Below are 23,455 nucleotides of genomic sequence, written 5' to 3' on the forward strand. Positions count from 1 at the left end.
TGTCTCCCCTTTCACAGCAGAGATGCCGTATTCATCCTCATGTCACCGAAGTTTTATTGCGGCCGCCAGAGGTAGATACCAAAAACCCCTGTGTGGGATGGACTACTGGTGTCGACACATTTCCCAGGGATGAAGTTCGCTGGCTCAAAAACTTAAGCTGTTGTGTGTGCTGGGTTCTCTTACTCCTCATCAGGCTCAAGCTACCTGTGTAGATGCTCTGTTGAATTATAGCCCTTATTATCGCACGTAGAAATTGAAGTGTAGGCCATAGTCCAAGAAGAGGATTTCTCATCATACTGAAGGCTTAAAACAGTTTAAATCCGAACCACTAAGTGATGTGCTGTAACTTAGGCAAACTTGTTGAGGGAAAAGATGGGATCTTGGAGTCAGGGGACAGCAACTCTGTGCTAGACTTCGACATTCTACAGGTGATCTGAGGCGTTACTGGAAACAGACGAAAAACGGCATAGTCTTGGAGAAACCTGTTTCATTTGGAATGTGAGGACTTGACCTTCTCTTTTTATTTGAAGGGGGATTCTGAAAGTTGTAACTTATGGTTCTTATGCTGTCATGGAAGTCGGCAACATATTATAGATTTATTTTTAGCACGAATAAAAATGAAAGCGTTGGCACAATTTGACCAGGCCACATTTGGACTACTGTGGAGTTTCCTTGGTTTTCTTCAGTGCGTGTACTGTGGTTTGGGAGACAACCATGTACATTCCAGTTTCATTTACAGAAGATTGCGTAACCATGAAAGAAGAGAGATTCAAAGAGAAATTCTCTCGATTTTGGGTTTGCCACATCGTCCAAGGCCCTTTTCTCCAGGAAAACAAGCATCATCAGCTCCCCTGTTCATGCTTGACTTGTATAATGCCATGGCGACTGAGGAGGAAGACGGAATACTTGAGGGCACAGGCAAAGGTTTCACTGGGAAAGTCCATGGAAACTCACGCAAAGGATACTACAGCTCTCCACATGGATATACTCGCGCAGCTCAGTCATACCGCGCGGCCCCCCTCACGAGCCCAAGTCCGCCTCTAGCAACTTCTCACGACACTAGTTTTCTGAACGACGCCGATATGGTCATGAGTTTCGTTAATTTAGGTGAGTATGTCGTGACAAACATGCTTCAAGCTGGTATGTCCCCCGAAATACGTTTGTGCGTCTTTACGCACAACAGCTAAAGGTTCCATGTCTGATGCTTTGTAAACGAATCAAAGAAAGACAGTAATTTGTAGGTATCAGTGACAGGTATTTTTGTTTTATAATTTCTATACAGGTTACATCAAGGTCATGGCATTCATCAAATTGATCCAACTCTCCTAATTATGCCATGTGCAGTAAATTAAAATGATTGTTTAATATATATATATTTAAAAATATATATTCTTCATGAATAATCCTATTGGGGGAAAACATTGCTGTTAAAGTTGTACACATCTTACTTTTGGCCCTTGTGTGCCATACCCTACTATTGAAGAAAGAAAATGTAGGATGTACTGTAGCTCCTAGTGACAAAACGATGAATGCCATCATGCCAAAACATGGCTTTTTGAAAAGTCCTAAGGATCAATTTTAAACATGTTACTGTCATGTTTCATGTTGCTGAATAGGTCTTTTCTATCCAGTTTCACTACCACGTAGTCGGCATCCCCTAAAGAGTTACTGCAGTGAACAGAGAACATGAGCGCAATTATCACATAAAACATATTGCATGCATTTATATTTAATCATTACTTTTGGCCGTATTTGTACAAAAATCAATTATATAGAGTAATATTGATAGCAGCTGAAGTATATAAAGTATGATTATTGTATCAGTTCAAGGCTATTTTCTGTGGTAAGAAAGGAAGGATAATTGCTCTTGGCATTGTCTTTTCCCTTTTGTGTAAAGTTTTAATTGACCACAAGCTACTACAGTCCGTAGCATTATCCCACCAGCATTTTTTTCTGAGGTTACTCAAACTTGTTCAGTTCGGTGTTAATTTTGTTTGTGGTGTGAGCAGTGTATTTTCTGTCATTTAATCACAATCACCATCTTATGCCCGTACAGTCTGCTAATGGTAAGAGTCTGTGAAACACATTGTAAATCTAAATGTGTAGAATGAAATCAATGTATTTTATATATAATTCTACATTTAATCAAATTGTAAAACACAAAGCGTGCCTCATAGTATATTTCTTATTTATACCAACAGAATATAAAGGGGAGAGGGCAGTCTCATTAAGTTACCTGCAGACTTCTATATCTTATTTTGTTTATGATTATTACAGTTTGCCTGCTTTACTGCAGTACTTGGATCCTTTTTCATAGAAGCATAAAAATGTTGTCAAGTTCTCTGTATAGTCTTCCTTACTATGAGAAAAGGTACCGCGGGGGAATAAACGGTCTAAAAATGTAGTTATAGCACACAAGAACAACATGTTTTTGATGTAGCAAACTTACTTTTAAAACTCAACCCTCCAATTTACTTTTTCAGCATAATCACTAGTTGCCTGCTACTTTGTGACGTTAAAGTTCTCCTTCACTGTGAGGCCATGCTATATTTGCTTTTAAAAAACAATTACAGCCTGAGCGATACCAGCATTATTTCAACGTTGATGAATCGCTTTGCATGCTTTAAATGAACAGCATGGTGATAAGCGTGATTAACACTCTACAGGATCAGTAGCCGTGACCTTTCACCCCACAGTTCATACAAACTTATCGAATGACTGTCTGACCTGGGGATAATTTGGCTTAATTACTTCCTGTTGTTAAAGAAAGGAAAGAAGTTGAGTGAAGCCTGTTTTTTCCTCCCACTTGGGCCCACATGGCGGTAAGCCGTAAAAAAGAGTAGCTTTGTATACCTGTAAAGGGCTCATTTATAGCTTGCTATTGCTGTTTGTTCTCCGTCCATTAAGACAGGTTGTGCTGCTTGTCCATATACATTAGGCATGTTGAAATATCCAAGGGCCCCCCAAATTGTCGCTCTGTTGCAATGGCTGTTGACCCTTCTGTGGATTTGTAGAAGCCCTAAACGAAGACACTTTAAATAATGTATGATCAAAGAGAGGTTTTTAGCAATATTTAAACTTGAACAATGAACAGTATTAGAGGATGAAACCGTCGATTATTACGGTAGCGCAAAAGGTATAAAAACCCCTCACCTTGACAATTTGCCATCTGTTTTCAGTTAAGAGCAGCAGGGCATGTACACTGTTTTCTTTGAAAGCATAGCACTTCTAATGGAGACAATGGCAGGCAAACGACCCATTACACTGCACACTTTTCTCGATCAAACATTTTTAGTGATAATATTTAAACAAAGACTTATGAAAAATTATTGAATTTAAACCATCGTCCTCTTTTTCCATCACAGTCTGGGCTTTGTGTGCAAATTCAAACATGCAAATGATGCTTTGTGACATGTGTTTGTCCGTGTTTACAATAAAGAAGTGATCGGAATATGCTCGACAACATGCTCAGACAATGTTATTCGAATACAATGCTCTAATGTAAGCTGACATAAACATTTACTTAAGATGCCATCAGACATTTTGGACCAAACTCGAGCTTCATCAGACGTTCTTTTGTCCAGGAGCCAGGGCAGACGCCCAACAACCACCACCACCAACCCCCTACTCCCCCCCCCCCCAAACCACACACACACACACACACTCACACACAGAGACACAGACACAGACACACCACCCCCAGCCCCCAACGTTCCGAGGGTGCTGACCCCTTTTTTCTGATGCATGATGCAATCCCCAATTAATCTCCCCTTATCTCTCACCTGCCACCCCCATGTAACTCGCCACCTCTGGCTCTAATGGGAGCCAGTGGCTGAAAGCAGAGTGTGCGTCCGTCCGGCAGAGCGATGCCTCGACCCCTGACCCCTTCGTGTTAAGTAACCACAGACTTTCACTGTAGATAAACTATGACTGAAATGGACCCGGGCTTGTCCTGTTTTATCTTTTAGCAGTGCTGGTGTCGGTCGGGGCACAAACGCCCTCCGTCATCTCGTAGGGCTTTTTAAACCACTCTCCACACTCACTTGGGTGTGTTTTCCTCCTCTTGTAGAAGGTGTGTGAGTGTTTTAAGAGCTGGGAATTGAGATTGAGTTTCACATGGAATTGTCTCTTGATATTCTTTAAAAGCCGAACAAATATACGAGCGGACTCTAATCACGCATCTCTCGTGTACATTTTTTTGGTCTGACTTCGAAGGTCTGAATTAAGGGCTTTAAAGATTAATACCTCCCGTGAGACAGGGATGTCATTCATATACATTTTAATGCAGTTCAAAATAGCCACAAAAGTTTGCTCCCAAATTTCCCTGGACGGGGAGTCAATATTGTTGAAGAAATAATTTCAGAGAGGCCTGTCTGATCCTTTTTTCTTGACGTGAGGAGCAAATGCTGTTGTCATAAATCGAGAAGGGCCTGTTTTTAAACACTGACAGCTCATTCATCATGGGTAGGGGAAGACTATGAAATGCTCACAGTGGAGGGCTTGTCCAGAGGTGGCTACCTGTGTTCAACAGGGACATTTCATGGACTGAAGACTGCTTTTGTTGGTAGTCAAAATGTTGACATAATCCAAGGAATGTTAAAGCCATTTTTATAAATGTCTCTTTGAAGGTTTAAGCTGTAGATTGATAACTGTCTCTGTAGTAGAAAATTCCCTGATGTTACCTCTGGGGGGGATTGCAGGGGGAATTCTGACTGGGAGCTGTTGCTGTACTGTTAGTAGCTGTAATTCAATGTGTGTTATTCTCCCCCCCCCCCCCCCCCCCCCAGTGGAGAGGGACAAGGACTTCTCTCACCAGAGGAGACACTTTAAGGAGTTCCGCTTTGACCTCACTCAGATTCCTGATGGAGAAGCTGTAACGGCCGCCGAATTCCGCATCTACAAAGATCACAGCCATGTTCGCTATGAGAACATCACCCTCAAGGTCTCTATATACCAAGTCATCAAGGAATACCCAAACAAGTAAGCACAAGCAAATACTTGTATCTCTGTTACATAAATAACGCAAAATAGCTACAAATGTTGTATTGTACTGTGAAGAATGTCGGCGCTATTTTTGCTTTTTTACCCTTTTTACTTTTTTTGGCCCTGTCTTGCTGTGATATACTTGATCATATTAGGAGTTTCATCATGACTGCTTTTGTTCAGTTTTGCCTTTGTCTTGTGTAATTAAAAATCAGGCTTTTCTGATGGCAAACAGTGACAAAATCTCTGAATCACTGAATGGCCTACAGTTTACCGCTGAATTGTTCTGAGAGAAAAGAAGGAGAAAGAATGCGCTGGTCACGTTCTCTCCCTACTGCGTGGCTAGACCAGTCTCGAATAACCGCTTTAGTTATTGTTTAGTGGCGTTCAGAGTCGCCTCTTTTATGCAAGATGGCCCTCGCTGGTCACATGGAACCGTATACTTTCAGAGGGCCTTATCCCACCCATGGCGCCCAGGTGTCCTCTTTTGAGGTTTGCAGGTCGGAGATGAGCTGGGCTGCTGGCCTACCTGAGGGGCATCCAGTCCTCCCGACGGTGACGTTTGTGTTCTTTTTTTCCGCCCTCCTCCTCCTCCTCCTCCTCCTCCTCCTCCTCCTCCTCCTCCTCCTCTCGCTCCGGGCTGGAACCTTTGAAAAACAGCCCTTTAAAACCGCGACCAGTTCTGTAGAACACTTTAGGCAAGCAATCATGCAGAAAATAAAAGGACATCCTGTTTACTCTGGAGTGCGTCTGGGATCTGTCCGGACTCTTCCCCCTCGTGGCGATTAGATGCCTCATTTCAGGAAGTTTTAAGGGTGTAATTTGTCACCATTTAAACGGTGACAATGGCCTTCACATGTGTTTTTCCCCCAACACTTCAACAATTTAGGTTACTTGTGAGCTTACTTGTAAGCATAGCTGACGGAGTCAAAAGATGACTTCAACAGAAGGTGCCTTTCAGTCCACACACACACACACACACACACACACACACACACACGTCCAGTTTGGTGGAACTTCACAATGCTTCCGTGAACCCAATCATCACAAAATGTGCCTGTATTGCTCTGATAAGGTTTCATCTGAGCGGCCATTCTTTAACACAGACATCAGCCTTCAGTGAAATATTCTGACCTCCAGGGCTGCCTCTGTCATGGCTTCTGGAAGTCTTCCAGCATGCAGTCAGGCAGGTGGGTGTAATGCTATCGGCCCACACATACAGCACAAACAAAGGAAATTTACCTTTGCCAGAGAGAGACATATGACCCGCAGCGCGTTTACACAAGGCATTATTTGACATTGTGAAAGACACCTCAGAATATAGAAGCGTATAAATGACAAAGAGCGCATAAATAAGCATAAGTCACCTCGGTGATTGGAAACGCGAGGGGCCCAGACACGTCGCTCTAGAGCAGCTCCCACAGACCCCAAATAATCTCCTGTTGATGTAAACGGATCCCTCTCCTTGGCTTTATTGACAAAGAGAGCAGCCATAAAACAGTCACTAGCACAGACGATGTTATTAAAACACAGATGGGAAGTTTTGTCGTTGAGGATTGGAGGGTGTGGGGGGGGGGGGGGGGGCGTGTTGGGTTGCTGGGGGAGAGGGGTATGTGCTGGGTTATTCTGGCACTGATTGGAATCTCCCAACAAAGGGGAAAAGAGGAGAAGAGAAGAAAAAAGAAAAAAGGACATTATTGTACTTACTACTGGGCATGTTTTCAAAATACAATTTAATGGGAGATCTTGTCTGGAATCTAACAAGCCCACAGCGCTATGGGAGGGCTAGATCGATACCGCACATTGTGGTAGTTCCTTTTAAAGCCAAACAAAAATTAATAACCAGACACAGCAAGCTCAAAGTGATCCCATTGTGAATTGTGATGGCACTGAATGTTAGAGCAGGTCAAAGGATAGTGCAGCACTGTAAATGACCTAGGCTTTGCCGTGGTCTTTGATGAAGCTGTTTTAAGACTTTACATGACTAAAACATCAGCATGCTCTACTCTGCACAGCTGCACTTCCTGTGCTCCTCAAAGCGCATTAGCCTCAAGAGCCAAATTCATTACCCCTCTTTTCTTTCTTTCTTTCTCTCTCTCTCTTTCTTCCTTTCTTCTTTCTCTCTCTCTCTTGAACTATCTCTCTCCCTCCCTCTCTCTCTCTCTCTCTGCTCTGCCTCACTCTCACCAGTTCCCCAAGCTCTGATAGCGCCAACAGATAAAGCGTTTCCATTAGCGGTTATGGTTGCCGGTCGCCCACTTACAAAGCGGCCCCCGCCAGCCCCGCGGAAGTCCGTCGGCTATCACCACCCCTGTATCTCCGCGGCGCTGTCAGAGCGCTTGCATCTCGGAGAGAGCCATCTGGCCCCAATCGAGGTGCCCCCGGGGGCCGACAAGGTCCTCGGCCTTCTAAGGGCCACTCTCCCTCCAGCCCACCTGCTCCTCTTAACAGAGCTCCTCTGGACCGGGTAGGGTGTTGGCGTGGGGGTGGAGGAGGTGGACATAGCACAACACACAGGGGCGCACTTAAACCTGGGCCTGCTCTCGCAGGGGCAAATATGTGCTCGGGAGATTTCTGCGGAGATATGGCCCTCCAGAGACCCGTGCGAGGTCACTCTCGATGAACTCCGGCCTCTTAGGGCCTCCTGGGAGGGAAGGACAGCAGCAGGGAGGGGGGGGGGCGTGTAGGGTCAGTTGTTGGGTCTGGATTTTTTTTTTTTTTTTTTTAAACAGGCGACCGAGGTCTCCAAGCTTCACACATCCATTCCCACTTGCTCCTGAAACACGATGATGTTGTTTTTTCTCCCCCTTCTCTCGCCGTCTTTTGATAAATGTTATTTAGCGCTTCACACTTCAGCACCCAATTCTCAGGTCCTCCCCACTGGTCCTCTCGTAAAGAGAGGTGTTAAAGTGGCCCGTATCTCAGCAGGGTACAGTCCGCACGCCTTACTCGGGTGTGAGATATAGAGTAGACATAGTAGACACAGCCAGATTTTTTCAAAGAATATGACTTTTTTTGGGGAAAAAAAATCTGTTTGGGATTTCTTTGTCAGTTTATTGTGAATAGACTAGGGGTAATTTTGATGCCTGTGTATTAGTGTATCAACAACTTGTGAGTATGAAAGAGGTGTGTTTGTTTTCAGTTAATGTCAAATTGGTTCATATCTTGATACCTTTATTAGTGTCAAATGATTTGTTGTTTAATGGATTTACAGGATATGTCCCACATTGTTATCCACCATTGTCTGCTCCAGAGCTTGGTATTTCTCAGCCTAAACTTTAAGTCATGCCATAGATTCCAAATCCTGTTGCTTGTTGGTTTGACACAATAGCCATTTGTATATCACGGTGTTATAGCAGTAATTGTTTCTTGATATCCCCCACTGCCCCTGATTGGCTGGATTATGGCTTACAGAAAACATGTTTTTTTTGTATTTGTTGTTACCAGAGATGCAGAGACCTTCTTGCTTGATTTTAAGAAAGTCAAAGCCTCAGATGGTGGGTGGCTGGTCTTTGATATCACAGCCACAAGCAACCATTGGGTGCTAAATCCCCAACAGAACATGGGGCTTCAGCTCTGTGTGGAGACGTTGGATGGTAAGTAGGAATTTCATGATTTCATGATAGTCTCATTGAATCTGCATTTTGCTGCAGAAATGCTGATCATAGCCTACAGGTATTCAAAAGGAGTAATGATAGCTCATTAAAAGATTTGGTAGCTTGCAATGTTACAACCGACTTCAGGAAAGACATACTATGAACACGTTTAACACAACATAGGGTATACCACCATAAACACCTGTACTCAACTTATATAGTTAACCAGAATACTGGTTTATGAAGGGTTTGATCATAGCCACAGTAATCCTTGGGAGGAAATTTATATAGAATACCTTTTGATCATGCAGTTGTCCTTTTTGTGTTTATTCCTTGCATGAGATCTCAGAGAGGGACTTTGGTATTATCCATGAAATGCTTTTATCGCGGTAAATTTGGCCATTTCCTTCTTGGGTCTTGATGAGGCCCATGCCTTTGTTTTAACCACAGCATGTAATGATGACTAAAGAGCAGTTATTTTCTGGTGAGTCATGAGGGCAACTCAAACAGTATGCCCCTCATGTATGTTTTCTTTTATTCGTGCGCCTCACACAAGTCTGGGTTTTCATTGTGAACCGTTTCAAGGGAGCTGTGGTTGCAATCCATTTTAAGACTAGCCCCCTGTAATTATTGGCCAACGCAGGACAATAGTACGAAAGGAAGTGTGTTAGCAGATACAATCAGTGCTGAGAGAGGGAGAAAAGCATGTTTGCTTCAGTTGTGATACTGTAAGCACTGGAAACAAAATGAATAACCTCCCATGGAGATGGAGCAGCATGACGTTTCGGAGAACTCGTTTTAGTTTTGTCTGAGCATGTATGCATCATTAAAGAGCAAGTGTTTGTCTGCTGAGCAAAGTTTGAACAAACACTGTTACAGCAATGCAGTTTCGTTTGCTGCTAAATGAAGAGAATGCTTGTGTGAAGAGAACGGCTGCCAGTAGCTGCTGCCATCTTAAAGTGATTTTACTCTTTCACTTCGTAGCCCTCAAAGTCCATTTAAGCACACATCTTGTGTACAGTAAATACAGAGAGAAGTGGACAATTACAGCCTTTCAGGGGCAATAAGGTGAAAGAAACAGAATTCTGTGGGTGAGATAGGATGGTATTGTTACAGTCCATATTGCCCCATTCTTCAAAGCAGCTGCACAATTACAACTATCAGTCTGAGTGCTCCACGTCTGAGTTGACATGGACAAGACAAGACAATTTTCACCAGCACAGATGTCTGTCTTTTTTTTTCACCACCCACAGACATGTAGAGTGAAGTGGTGCAGAAAATGATTCCATGTACTTAAACGAGATCCATCGTTCATGGTTCAACAGTCGAAACCACTGTAGGGCAAGGTGATATGGAAAGCCTCATATGCCTGGAAATCCAGACCCAAATCTACAGAGATTTAGAGTCTGGTTATGAGTCATGAAAATGGCCCAACTCGAGGGGCGGCACCAAGCATGCATTTGAAATAATCACTGCACGCAATTGGATAACACTACCTAACTGGAGTTAACTGGTAGATTAGACTCTTGCCGTATCCGGTCGGCAAAACAGCAAAAACGTCTTTCTTGCAAAGGAAAGATTTGTACGCCGCCTTCTGCTCCTCGTTTAGAGAAAAAGCAAAGCCTAACTCATTCATTATAGTTGCCAAAGCCATTTCAAACAATGGGTGTTCATCCGTAGCCATTTTGCAATGTTTATTAACTGATTCCGGACTTCGATGTTTCAGCTCTGTTATCATTGATTTAGCTCGCCTCTGGCCCGTCTATATGAGATACACTGATGTGATTGGAGCAGCTCGGCTCCAATGGCATGGGTAATGAGCATCATTACTGATTGCCAGAGTGACTCGCTGAGCCAATTCAAATTACGCTCTTGCGAGAACTCCAAGGTACCTACTCATATGGATTCCTAGAAATAAGGCAGTATATCTCTAGCAGTTAAAGGCTTATTACCATGATTGTGTAGGTGTGCCAATTTAGGATATCTCTCAAGGGAAGAATTATTTGTAATTATTGTAATTCTTTTGTACTGTTTGTAGAATAACTGATGAACTATTGGTACCTTAAGTCTCTTATTTTTGAGTAATAGGCTATGATTTCCCTTAGTCCACATTTAGATAATCTCGGGTTTCTCCCACTTAAAACGGTTTACATTCGCAATTTATTTTCACTCCACCAAATAACAATGTATACCGTTCATTGTGTCATAACTAACACCTCGATTGATACTTTGGTTAATTAGTGATAGAATCCACTTTCAGACATGTTTTATGCAGGGACAACTTAGAGAGTTCACCACAGCCCATTATCTAGTGGTACTGTATATTGGATGTGAAAAAGCTGTTGTTTGCATAAGAACTGGATAACACCTTTACTTTTATAAAAAGGTAAAAATGTTTCCTTCATGACCAAAGTTAATGTATTGTAAGCCCACATGTCAGCCTACATTTCCCATTCAATAAACCCTGTCACCTCTGCCTGAAATCTAATAGCATATTTTCTTAAGGTTAATGAGTCCCTTGTGCTTTTTCTACAAATGAAACATAATGAGATTTACAGGAATTGAGGCTTAAAATCTAATCTCAATATTTGTAGATCGTTAGAGTGTGATATCGTTGAAAAGTGTTCCCACTGGATCGCCCCTGCTTTGTTGATGTCTTTTATGTTAACAAGGAAATGATGTGGTTATACTTAAGTTACATGCAGCCAGCGCTGTACCACATAGACTACTTATCCCAGTTGATAATAAATCATCAACCAGCTAATCAGTCAATCAATCAATCAATCAATCAATCAATCTATATATTTATCTATACATATATTTGTTTGTCTGCCTGTCTGTCTATGTACAGTATCTGTCTGATTGTGGGAAATGTTTTATAGAACATAATTGCATTTAATGTCTCTCAAGAGTTCATTTTTGCTTTCCTTGGGAAACATGCGCATATGAGGTCATGTCAAATGAAGACGATAATATGAATATCATTACTGATGGGTTAAACTCTCTAGCTCATGCCAAAGCCTCACTAATGGCTAGTCTCTGTAAACACAACTGAAAACTATTTTTTTTTTTTTTTTCTGGTGAAGGAAGAAGCATCAACATGAAGTCGGCAGGCATCATTGGTAGAAGCGGTCCGCAATCCAAACAGCCTTTTCTTGTGGCGTTTTTCAAAGCCAGCGAGGTGTTGCTTCGCTCTGTAAGAGCCGCTGGAGGCAAGAGGAAGAATAATAACAGGAATAAAACACGGTCACAACAGAAATCCTCACAAGCGCCCAAAAATGGTAAGTTAGGAAACATTCTCACCTTGCCATTTCATGATCCTAGACCGTGCAGTTATTGGAAGGAGACTACAAACTATAACTCTCTGTGATAATTGTTAAAATGATGTAATGAAAAACACTGAAGCTTTAGAACACACCTGACACTCTATATACAGTATGTGTTCTTTAAGTACAGCTACCCATTACACATACTGTAGTAGCTCAGGATGTTATGTCTACTGAGGAACATGGTGGCTGCCAAGACCCTCCATCACAAGCGGCATGTGTAGACTGTAGAGCTGTCAAGTCCTGGAAACAAACCAGAATATCTTACCTGAACTAAACCCTTGTTGAATGGAGTACCGTACAGTTATCACTTGAGAGGAGAGATTGCAAACTGTGTCATCATCAGTGTTGCCATTTGGCAAATGACTTTTAATAGTCATTTACTCATTTCTAACTTTTTTAGTAGGCCTAGTCTCAGAGAGGCCCAGGGAACTGATTCGAATCAGTTCGAACCACCAAGGGAAAGCAAACATGTCTCTGCCCCGAGCCGTTGTTACTTTCTGCTAACAGTTATTGGCGGTGTCACGCAGCGCCATTTGGAGGTCCGTGAGGGTCCTCCTTAAACGCACGCTGTGTGCGTTTTGTGTACTTTGCTCCCCTCAAAGTGAACCGAGTCAATGCAGTAAAAACCTGCAAAGCCCTTCTGGCACTCCGGCTGATGTATCTGAGTGGCTCGCCAAGATGCTGGAGCACATCAGAGGGACAGAGTGCCTGGCCACGGCTCTGCCGGGAGCCTCTTGCTGACGTCCGACGGCAGTTTGTCTTCCGTACCTCCTGGAACATCAAAATGATGATGACCACTGCAGCGCTTGTATTTTTCACCGACTTCCTTCACCTCTTGGCCCTATAAGACGTCCTGTCAGGCTTTTATTTTGGACTACAAAGTGCCTTTTCCCTGTCTTCCTTACTAGCACTGTGAGAATTGGTAACCCTACTTAGAGCTGTGAGCAGTGGGATACCTACTTAGGGTCCACGATTCAGAGTCCAGGCATGATTTGAATGTTCCTGGTAGTCTGGTAGTCACAGTGGGTAAAAGCCTTTCATGACAGACCCCCCCCCCCCTTAAGAAGAACGCCCCATACCCATCTCCCATAGTGAGTGCATGGTGCAAAGACTGAGATGCTCATACTTACATGGAGGGAAAACTTAGCCCATCAATTGTTGCTAAGCCTTTCTTAGCCAGGGTTTCTGCATTTGAACAGCTTCTGTGCCATGATTCTGTGCCATTTTGTCCCATTCTTTGGATTGGTTCATGTACGTCTGTAGTATCAATATGGCTAGCCTGCCATTATGACCTGCAAGCACCCACGCACCCTTTTGTAACTCACCACATTACAGTTTTAGTAACCACTGGATAGTTTCACAATCAGTGTAAGCAGCCTAAAAATGGAACCTTCTTGAAATATCATTATTTATGCTTTCTTATGCTTTTTCCGTTAAAGGCTAGAAAAAAATGTTTCATGGCAACTGGTCATTGACAACTTTTAGATATATATAACCAATATTATAGGAGTTCGCCATTGGTATAACCTAATGTAATTTTTTTTTCATACAATATTTATAGTATTTCTTATTGTTCCAGTCAGATGTGGTTTGACTTTCACAGCTACTGTGGAAGTGGTACAGTACGTGTGCAAGGCCACGGGAGTCAGAGAGATTGAGCCAGCAGATTTAATGAGGTTACCATACAGTATATCCATGCATACCGTGGCCTAACACTGTGTCGAATGGGCCCCCAGAGACGTTCACGGGCTCAGAGGGAGGATAAAAGCAGTTGCCAAATGAACGCGGGTAAGATGTGAATGAAATTAAGGTTTTAATCAACTTTGTTTTCCTGTCCTGAAAGATCAAAACACCAGCGAACAGAAGCAAGCCTGCAAGAAACATGAGCTCTATGTCAGTTTCAGAGACCTTGGATGGCAGGTAAGAGCACTCCAGCTAAGCTTATAATGCTTTATAATATATAATGCAGATATCTGAGATGATAAAACGACATGTCCTGGATGACACATGGAGACATATCTGTCACTCCTTATGTTTTTTTTTTTTTTTATAGGACTGGATTATCGCGCCAGAGGGATATGCCGCTTTTTACTGTGACGGCGAGTGCTCGTTTCCACTGAACGCGCACATGAACGCTACCAACCACGCCATTGTACAAACCCTGGTAAGCACATAGCAGCACCATGATTTTAGACGATATTATAAACACAAAAGGTAATAACAGGGCTCTGATTCACAGACTGGGTAAAAGAAATGGCCACGTCCTGTAGTATAATGTCAACTGTTTTTCAGCCTGTGCTGCAGTCAAGCCCACAGGTGTATGTGGTTTCATGGATGTCATTTCTGAGGATATTGTAAATATTATACAGGCAAATCATAGGGCTGAACTCCATGTTGTTTTCCATTCAAAGGTCCACCTGATGTTTCCTGATAATGTGCCAAAACCATGCTGTGCACCTACTAAGCTCAATGCCATATCAGTGCTGTACTTTGACGACAACTCAAACGTCATTTTGAAGAAGTACAGGAACATGGTGGTCAGATCGTGTGGATGCCACTGAAGATGTTCATGTTCTTGATGATGTTTATTTCCAGTCCATTACAAGTGGAGAGACATATCAAACTAAATTTGTGGTATGGTGTACAGTATTATGTATATTATGTTCTCAATTGTGCTTATTTATTATCAATTATTTTGTGATAATGGTTTTACTGTAAAATATATATTTTAGAGATTCAAATAAAAGCTCTTGTTAATCTGTTGGTATATTATCCACCCTACAACAACAACAAAAATGGTATTTTAGACAATTACGGATACTGAGACTCACTGTACGCTATAATTTTAGACGGACCGAAGTTAAGTGGTGTGTTGGAGTACTCTGTTCATCTGTGGGTGAGAGGAAAAAAGACTCAAGGCTATAGTTAACATTTAGCTGAAGATGCAGCATAGCAGAGGCAGGCAGGACTGCATACCCTATGCATATTTTCCTTGATAGATCCCAAAGCTGTACATGTGAATTGAGCGCTAATATTGAAATGCTCCCTGAGCAGTGTTATCTCGGTGTCCATAGATCTCTGATACTGTCTTCACCGACCCTCGTCATGGGCCCCTCTGTGGAATGTCAGCTGGTAATGTTTGTCCTCAACATCCCCTCCCCAAAAACCACAGCATTGGGCCATTCAACTTTGATTTTATTTGGAGAGATTGTGTTAAACAGGAAGGCCTTGTCTACCTGCTGGAACTGAGGTACTGCGTGTGGAAAGCACACCGGCAGTACATAAAACTGGCAGGACTCTACTTTTGGGGCCAAACAACCAGAGTGATTTGATGCACCACCCCTCCCATGGAAGCGTCGCCGGAGCAGCGTTGCTTGTGTAATCGTTTATAGTGGGAGATGCATACAGAATGCACCTTGAAAGTATTTCTGGTGCTTGTGCACGGAGAGAAGGTCAGCATGGTTCACATGGTTCTGTATGTCATTTTATAGATCATTCAAGATGTACTTTCTATTTTCATTATTTTATTTAACAAGGCCAGTTTTAAGGATAGTTTTAGGTATTCCAGTACGTTTTTAGTCTTTGTGACCTTATGTCATTTGTACAAGCTCCCATCCACGCCCCTCCACCGATCTGGGGGTCATAGAAAATTCATGCATTTGCTGAAGATTAGCCCTGTTCACTAATTCACCCAGAGCTGAGTACACAGAGTCGTGTCTGGTTCATGTTCAATTTATTTTGCCCATTTTCTGAGATGATACATAATAAATTTCCGAAGGTGAAAATGTTTTTCCTATTTCAGAAGCATCATTGAAGATAACCAATATCCAGTGAGAGTTAAATAATAATGATAATCCAAAGTCTCTTTGCAAATATAGTCTGTAAAGCACTTTGGATCTATTTTAATGATGCTGCAGGTACAGTAGATAACGTCAGATTGGTTATCTTCAGCGTTTGCCCAATCCAGTCTGAAGTCATTATCTACTATGCCACTGGAAAATATATTTTTCAGTTTATTGAAGGGAAATTATTGGGTTAGAGATCAACTACAAGCAACTTGAATGTTGAGTGGAATGATCTGTATGCATTTTGTTCACTCTGTTCAGCCAGAGTCAACCCCCTTTTGGCATTTATGATATTGGAAAATAATTCAGACTCAGAGAATATATGATTTATTACTGGAGACCTTTTGAGAGCCTGCTTTTACAAGAGTGTGTTTCAGAGTATGAGATCCTTGTATGAGATAGCATGGCTCACATGGTCAGAGTAATGTTCAATACTGTCACAATAGCTCTAAACCTCTATGGTAGAATTCACAATGGCCATTTCTGATTCTTCGCAAACCAAGAAATGTTAAGTGCTGCAGTGAATTAAGCCTTCAATAGCTTAGGTATGAAATGCACGTATCCTTTAAAATCCCCAGTAAGTCTCCAATCAGATGCCATCCCTATACTCACTAAATGCTGTGGTGGGAAAAATATTTCTGAGGCATTTTGATCATTGGGTTGGGTTCCCACTGAGAGCAGTTATCTTCATTTAAACACCTTAGGTTTGTTTTCTAAAGAGCGTGTAAACCGGACCTTTGATGAGGGATCTGTCAGATTATTGAGGAGACATCATAAACATAATTGAATGACAAGACGTTTAAGAAAACAGGTGCCACTGCCAATATGCCTAGATTGTAACCCCAATCAAAATCACTGTCTTGTTACATCTTCTTTGTGTTAACAGAAAAGGGTTGTCAATGCTTGTCATTTTGAAATATATGGTATAATTTAAAGGAATAACATAAAATTTAATTATATGATGTGTTTTTGCTGATTTTATGAAACTGTTTTCCATCTGCTGAGGCAATTACAGTAATTGCAGTAATCAAAGTCACATTTTCTATGTTATTGGAGGTGTTCAGTTCACCCATACATTGGCAAGAGGCTACAATAGAATCATGTCTAAATATTTAAATCTATCTTATTTAAGTCACTTTTTCATTTTAACGGTTATATCATCATGCAATCTCATCATTTTTAAGAAACTCAGAAGGATTGCCAGAATGATATTGAAAGCATTAATGTAAGGACTGCACTGCAATGTGAGAACACCAGAAAGCTTTATCAGACCACAACTGAAACATACACATAAAAGTACAGATTTTAGTAATATATTTGAAAGAAATAACTGTATCTACTCTATTACTGTCTGTGGAATTAAATGTATTTTCATGAATGATCTTTGTGACATGTGCTGTTGGTGTGCGTCTCTTGTGATTTTTTACAATGTTGCATTGTTTAGTTCTATCTATCTGAGGGCTTACAGATCTTCTAGTCTTGGGACATTTATATGTGTCAGGATGTAAAGGTCATGCTAACCTAACAAACATCACTCTTACAGAAGGCATACTTAATTAAGGACATTTGGGGGAAAGTCCTAACCTTAAGGTAGAGCTTTAAGCATAGCTTGCAAATGACATAGCGTTAAGTAGGTTTGGGGAAATTACGCTCTGGGAGTTACTGACAGCTGAAGTACTATGATGTAAGAATTGTAAATGTTAAATACGACATGAGCATGAGTAGCCTACACTCTTAGAACCGTTGTAGTTCAAAGCCCCCCCCCCCCCCCCCTCCCCCTCCCCTCCAATGGGGGCTTGCCAAACCCAATGCTGTAATTCTGTGAGAAGGCTCAGATAGTAACCCAGGTAGCAGTAGGATGTGGGCCAGAGGAGGGCCGGATCCGGGCCAGCTCTCAAGCAGATTATGGTAATATATTCCTTCTTTATCCCTCCGTTATCTCAGCAAATTTATGTTTCTCTATCCAGCGAATGAACCTTCTGCCACTGCTTGTTGACTTTAAGAAATGAGACCACATTCATGGGGAGAGACTCGTGACTAGGAAAAAAAGGCTTCTCTGGTATTTTATTTATGTGTGTTAGATTGGAGATTGGGTTGTCTGTGCTATTAAATAGTGTTGCAAATAAACTGTGTTTGGTTAATTAGGAAATAAATGAGATTAACAAATGAAAGTGTACAAACACAGCCTATACTGTTTATAATTCATTAAATAACCTTGCTTCGTTAAATAACCTTAAAGCTTTTGGAGAAGACGGATAGTTTTGTTAGTTTCAGGTACCTCTTTGGCTCTTCTCTTTGTCCGTGATAGCATTACGTGCACTTTATTCTAATTCACAGACTAAATGGGAGTAGACATAACCACTGCAGCACAATTTCTCTGACTGAAATAGCAATGCAACTACTCTGGAAACCTGCAATCAAATGTAGGGTTCTGTTTATTTTCTCTACTGCCTATCTTAGTTAGATAAAGTAAGAACCTGTCTTTTGTCTACAGACTGACATTTGACATAGTTGTCATTCCAGCTCTTGACTAGGCCAAGCAATGCCAATGATTAACCTTTCACCAGACAGACAATGCTCTCCAGAGATAACCTGCCTTTAAAGAACCCAACGTTTTCAAGTAATTACAGGAGACATTAAGAACATTTGTTAATATGAACTCTTTTGAATAAAAAAAAGGCTTATTCAAACCATTGGGATATTTATGTTCTACTAAAGGGTGATCAATTTCATGCCAATTATTTTCTAAATCAAACCTACTTAGCTTACTGATAAACTATTATAATGTTGAAACAGAACTGAAATTGGACGTCCGATGAATAACATAACTATTGTATAGCAAATTAATTCTTTTGTTGCTGTCTTTAAATGAAAGTCTACATATTTGTGTAAAGTCGTTTGCTTTCATGACCTGTAAATTGCCTTGGATATCAATGTGAACATGGGCATTAGTTTAAAGATTAATATTTATTTACACAGCTTGGTTGACCCCTTCCGAACACAGGATACATACCAAGATATACACCCCGACACCCCAGCTCCCTTTTTTACAGACTGCTTTTTTTTCTCACCCTCTCGCTCTCTCCCTTGGCATGTCAGAACATTGAGTGACTGTATTTCACTTAATTAAAACCAGTGACCAGTCTGCCCAGATGTTATGCGGGGCTTGATCTAAAAAAGAGCGTTGACGTCCGATGAATAGCACAGGCCACCTGCTAACTTAACTCCTGGCGACTGGGCCTGATTTGCATTCCTGTGGCCTGTTGCTCCGCATGGTGACTGCTGGCACCTCACAAGCCCATCTACTGTTTAATATCGTGGGCTCTTTCCAATTCTGCTCAATTTCTTCCTTTCTATAACACCGGGGGCCGCCCATGAATGGGCTCCTATTTTAAGGAATTCTCTGGGAGTCACACCGGCCCGCTCCAGCGTAAACCTGACAACCACATGAAAGTGGTGGCTAACAGTTGCCATACTGAGGAGTGGATTAATACGGCAAGCCTGCGCCCCTCGGGAGTGCCCCCCGTACTTGGCATGAGTCAGAGCTACCCTGACACTCATCTTGCCAACAGCCCCGAAACACCCCCCCTCCAACCTCCACCTCAACCCCCCCACCTCCTCCGTCCCCTCCCCATCCCCATCCTCATCCCCACCCTGGCGCCTGTTGCAGAATGGCAGTTTTCAAAACAGCTGTAAACCATCTCCCGAGAGTCCTCTGAGAGTGTTTGTATTTTGTGTTTTCGTGAGTACTTTTTAGTGCTGCTGAGGGGGAGGACTTTGCCCACTAAATTAAATAGTGTTAAGGCCTTTTCCATCATAAATAATGGTTTACCTGGAAAAACAAGGCTTCTCTATGCGTGTCACTGCCTCACTGCACTTCACGAACAGAGTTATCTCATACATGCACCGAGCATTATTGGCAGAGTACCACATAATGACCATGGAGGGCTTAAACTGTAGAGCAAGCGGTTCACCGTTTTGGACCGTTCTTAAAGTGCTGCTGACATTTCAGTTTTGAGTTCCAGCTCTCACACCAAGGTATGTTCTGCTAATAGGGAAAACAGATGCATAAACTGTTTGGGACCATAGCCTCCCCAGATCCGGTAAAATACGCACAGACATGTGTAGAGGACAGTGCTGAAGCGGTAAAAATTATATTCAATTTCACACAGGTCTGAATATATTCAACCTTGGTAAAATGAGAAGCTTTTTAAAGCAATTATATTTGAATCAAACCTTAAGTGAAGTTAAATTAGCATGGAAATAACTTCTGCAGATACAAGTGACTTGTGACCTGATGCACCACATCAGCCATAAATCTGTAATGTAAATATTATCCCTATGTTTACTGAAATGTGGCTATCTGAATGTATTGACCAACAAGACCAACATAAATATTAAGCATCCTGGGCCCATATACTCTCAAGTGTGGGAAAAAACAGTCATCGGCCGTGCATTAGATTATAATCAAATGAATGACTGCTTTGTTTGAAAGGAATCATTCACCCAGTGCACACACTCACATCATAACATCTGTGTTAGTGGTTCAGTCGTTTCTGTGGAAGTCACCCTCATTATCCCTCGGTAAACTCCATTTTTTTACATCTTTTTTTCTGCAGCTATTCTTTTCTCTCTTTTTTTGCCCAGCTCACAGTTTATTTTCAGAGTGTCAGCTTGCAGTTCGTCCACAAGGCCGGTGAAATTGTATCTAATAAAAATGTTTTGCAGTTTACTTTCTTCATCTTTTCACATATGGTTCTCTCTATTTGGGTACTGTGGGTGGGCTCAGGTCTTCTATTACAACTCAATCACGGCCTCATGAACGGACCATCTGGGTCTCGGTTTTACATGCTATTTGGTAACACAAGGCCACAGCACAACATTAAAGGAATGTGTCCTCAATGAAATACGACTTGTTGAGGTACACGTCCATTCATACGCGTGCATTTGTTTTGCCTGGTTGCGGAACACGAGGACGGAGCCCCAAGGCTGACCTCGAAGATGTTCTCCCACAATACCGGACGAATACCACGCGCAACGCAAAACGAAATTCATTCTGAATTCCTCCAGTTCTTGGATTCATTCAATGGCATTTTTCTTGCTCCCCGCTCAGACAAAACCTCTAGCAGACAGGCAGAAAAGTGAAATGAATGCCGAATAGTATCCCCCCGTTATTCATACGCATGATATGTACCATCCTGAGGTTGACAGGAGACTTTCCAGCAGGCTCCCTGGGTGCTGTGCTAACTGGGATCTGTCAGGCTTAATTTAAGATTAGCTCTCAACGTTGCTTTGCTCTGCCAAATAGCTTGCGTCCCTCTGTGAGGTGGTTGATGCCTTGAAAAGTATTCACGAAAAGAACATCCACTTCAGAATATTAAGCCTTTTCATAGTGATTTCTGAGGGTGTCTGCATGTGCTCGAGACACAAACTGTGTATCAAGCTCAGTTTGGTGGGTTTTTTTCTGTATAGCCTGGAGGTATTATATTGTATCAGCATAACAGGGCAATTATTTAGGAAAAGCCAGACCAAGATCTCCAAAGCATCTTGGTCTAACACTCAAAGAAGCCAATGTTGACTTTGTGGCTGCCTGTCAATTTGTCATTCATATTCCCTAAGGCTGTGTTAATTCGATGTTTATCCCCTTGCTGTATGATTTAGTAATTAGTTGCTGTTTCCTCAGATCGGTGAAAACTACTTCAAATGTATGCTAAATAAATTATTGCTAATGAAGAGGCAAAGTAGTTTAATCTCCTGCTGTGCCAGATGTTTAAAGACCATCCGCCTCTGCTATTCAATTTATTTAATTTATGCTTGGTGCTTTAGCAAATACTGGGCTGAAATTCTCATTTTAACAGCAAAAGAGGAACACTCTTTGGTCTGTGAGTTTACAATCCTTGAGGAGCAAGAAAAGTGTCATCTGAAATGCCCTTAAGTGTAATTAAAACATCCTCACAATACATCTCTGCCCTTGTTAAAATATCCACACACATATTTCAAAGTCTAATATGACTGTGTCCTGTATGCAATCTACCAACCAGGCTGTTCTTTGAATATTTCCACATATACTACTATGTGATGCCACTTTGAACATGTCATTATTCGAACCTATGAATAGAGTCATATTTATAGGAAGCTGTGGGGGTTCTTGGTCATTGTTTTTGTTTCAGATTTCTCTGTTTGCATAGCATACCTTTTGATTACTATGAGCTTGAACTGTGAAACCAATATGCGCGGTAAACAATTCTCATACTCGATGGCTTCCTACCTGCTCCTCGTGGTAGCTTTGGCACACGGGACAGTCGTCTTTTACAAGGCTGGGCCATGATTGCTCTGCGAGGCGACTAGCGCAAGAGTAATCTTTAATACACATGCCGTCTCAGAGGAGAAGAGTGGAAAATTGGCTCAGGGCTGCCTGTCTTCCTGAAACAACTATATAAGGTGACCCACTGTTTTTATAAAGGTTTTTGCCTTTGCAAAAAAATGACATGTCCCCAAGGGCTTTCTCTCTCTCTCTCTCTCTCTTTCTTGCTCACTCTCTACTCTCTCTCTCTTTCTCTCTCTCTCCACCACACCATTAAGTTTGAGAGTGAAGCATAATAGTTTTGCAACTCTGAAATTCTTGACTTCTATCAGTGGGCACTTGTGTGCTATATTCAATTTGGACATGCGTTGGTATGTCATTAGCTACTTGTAAGGAACACCAACCACACCACAAAATGGAATGGTGGTTTGGATCAACAGATTGTTTGTGTCTAAGATTTGTGTGCACAGTGTGTCATTGGATAGCAGGACACCAAAAACAGAAACAACATGTAATCACAGAAAGGCCTTCAAATCTATCTGCCGTAGTTCATTTAAAGGAAGCTCAGTTAAAGGATGTGCAATGTGGATAAGAATCCCAGTATGTAATCAGGCTCTTCTAGGCTGAGAATTGGAGACGCATGGGGCACGAAAATGGATTTAATCTGGAGTCCATTTTCTTGGTTTCTTTTTGTTTTCAGTATTTATCTGATGGCTTAAAACGTCTTTGATGCCATGCCGAAACCTGCTCCATATAAAGTGCATTTTTCACATCTGTTTCATCCTAAAGATAAAAAGCGCAGAGTCTCACTCTTTTATTGGCACAATGGTCTTGATTAGATCAGTACTTGAAGGTTGGGGGAGGCAAGGGCAGGTCTGTGATTTATGATTTTAATGTCATTTACCCTGAATTTAGCCGGTTTTAGTTTTAAGCATTGAATTTATTATCTGGCAGCAACAGTTAAGTGAAACCCGTTCTACCATTTTCTGAGCACAGTTGTAATTGGTATCAGTTCATGGGAATTCAAAATACCTATGTGCTTTCCCTTCTTTTTCTTAGCAAAGAAAGGGTGAGGCAAACATTTATTAGCATCTTATGGGAGAAGTAAGAATGACCGGACCAGAGTCCATGATTAACTGAGTTATTATGTATTGCACTTCAGAGGTAAGTAGTGCAATAATTCCCAGTCTGTCTTCGCTATGTTATGTTCAAAAACACCCCGAACATCTTTTCCTAGAAACAGTCTCAAACGTACATACTGTATTATACATGGCAAATACAAGCAAACCATCTGTCATATGGCTTAAATGAGATCTTCTTCCAACTGGATATGTGAATTTAAAGTTAATATGCAAACATAGAAAGCTGCCTCAGGCACATGAAACATGAAACCCAAAG

General features: G+C 41.7%; 1 protein-coding gene across 1 annotated transcript; it reads left to right on the forward strand.

Moving 5' to 3' along the window:
* Positions 1-258: 258 nt before the first annotated feature.
* Positions 259-15,359, forward strand: bmp5 (bone morphogenetic protein 5). The gene is made up of 7 exons (XM_062519358.1): positions 259-1,107; positions 4,788-4,980; positions 8,431-8,579; positions 11,666-11,860; positions 13,752-13,828; positions 13,962-14,072; positions 14,320-15,359. The coding sequence occupies exons 1-7, from the start codon at positions 618-620 to the stop codon at positions 14,467-14,469; spliced, it is 1,365 nt and encodes a 454-aa protein (XP_062375342.1). The 5' UTR covers positions 259-617; the 3' UTR covers positions 14,470-15,359.
* Positions 15,360-23,455: the final 8,096 nt, after the last annotated feature.

Source organism: Sardina pilchardus, chromosome 18, assembly GCF_963854185.1.
Source record: "Sardina pilchardus chromosome 18, fSarPil1.1, whole genome shotgun sequence".
Classification (NCBI taxonomy): domain Eukaryota; kingdom Metazoa; phylum Chordata; class Actinopteri; order Clupeiformes; family Clupeidae; genus Sardina; species Sardina pilchardus.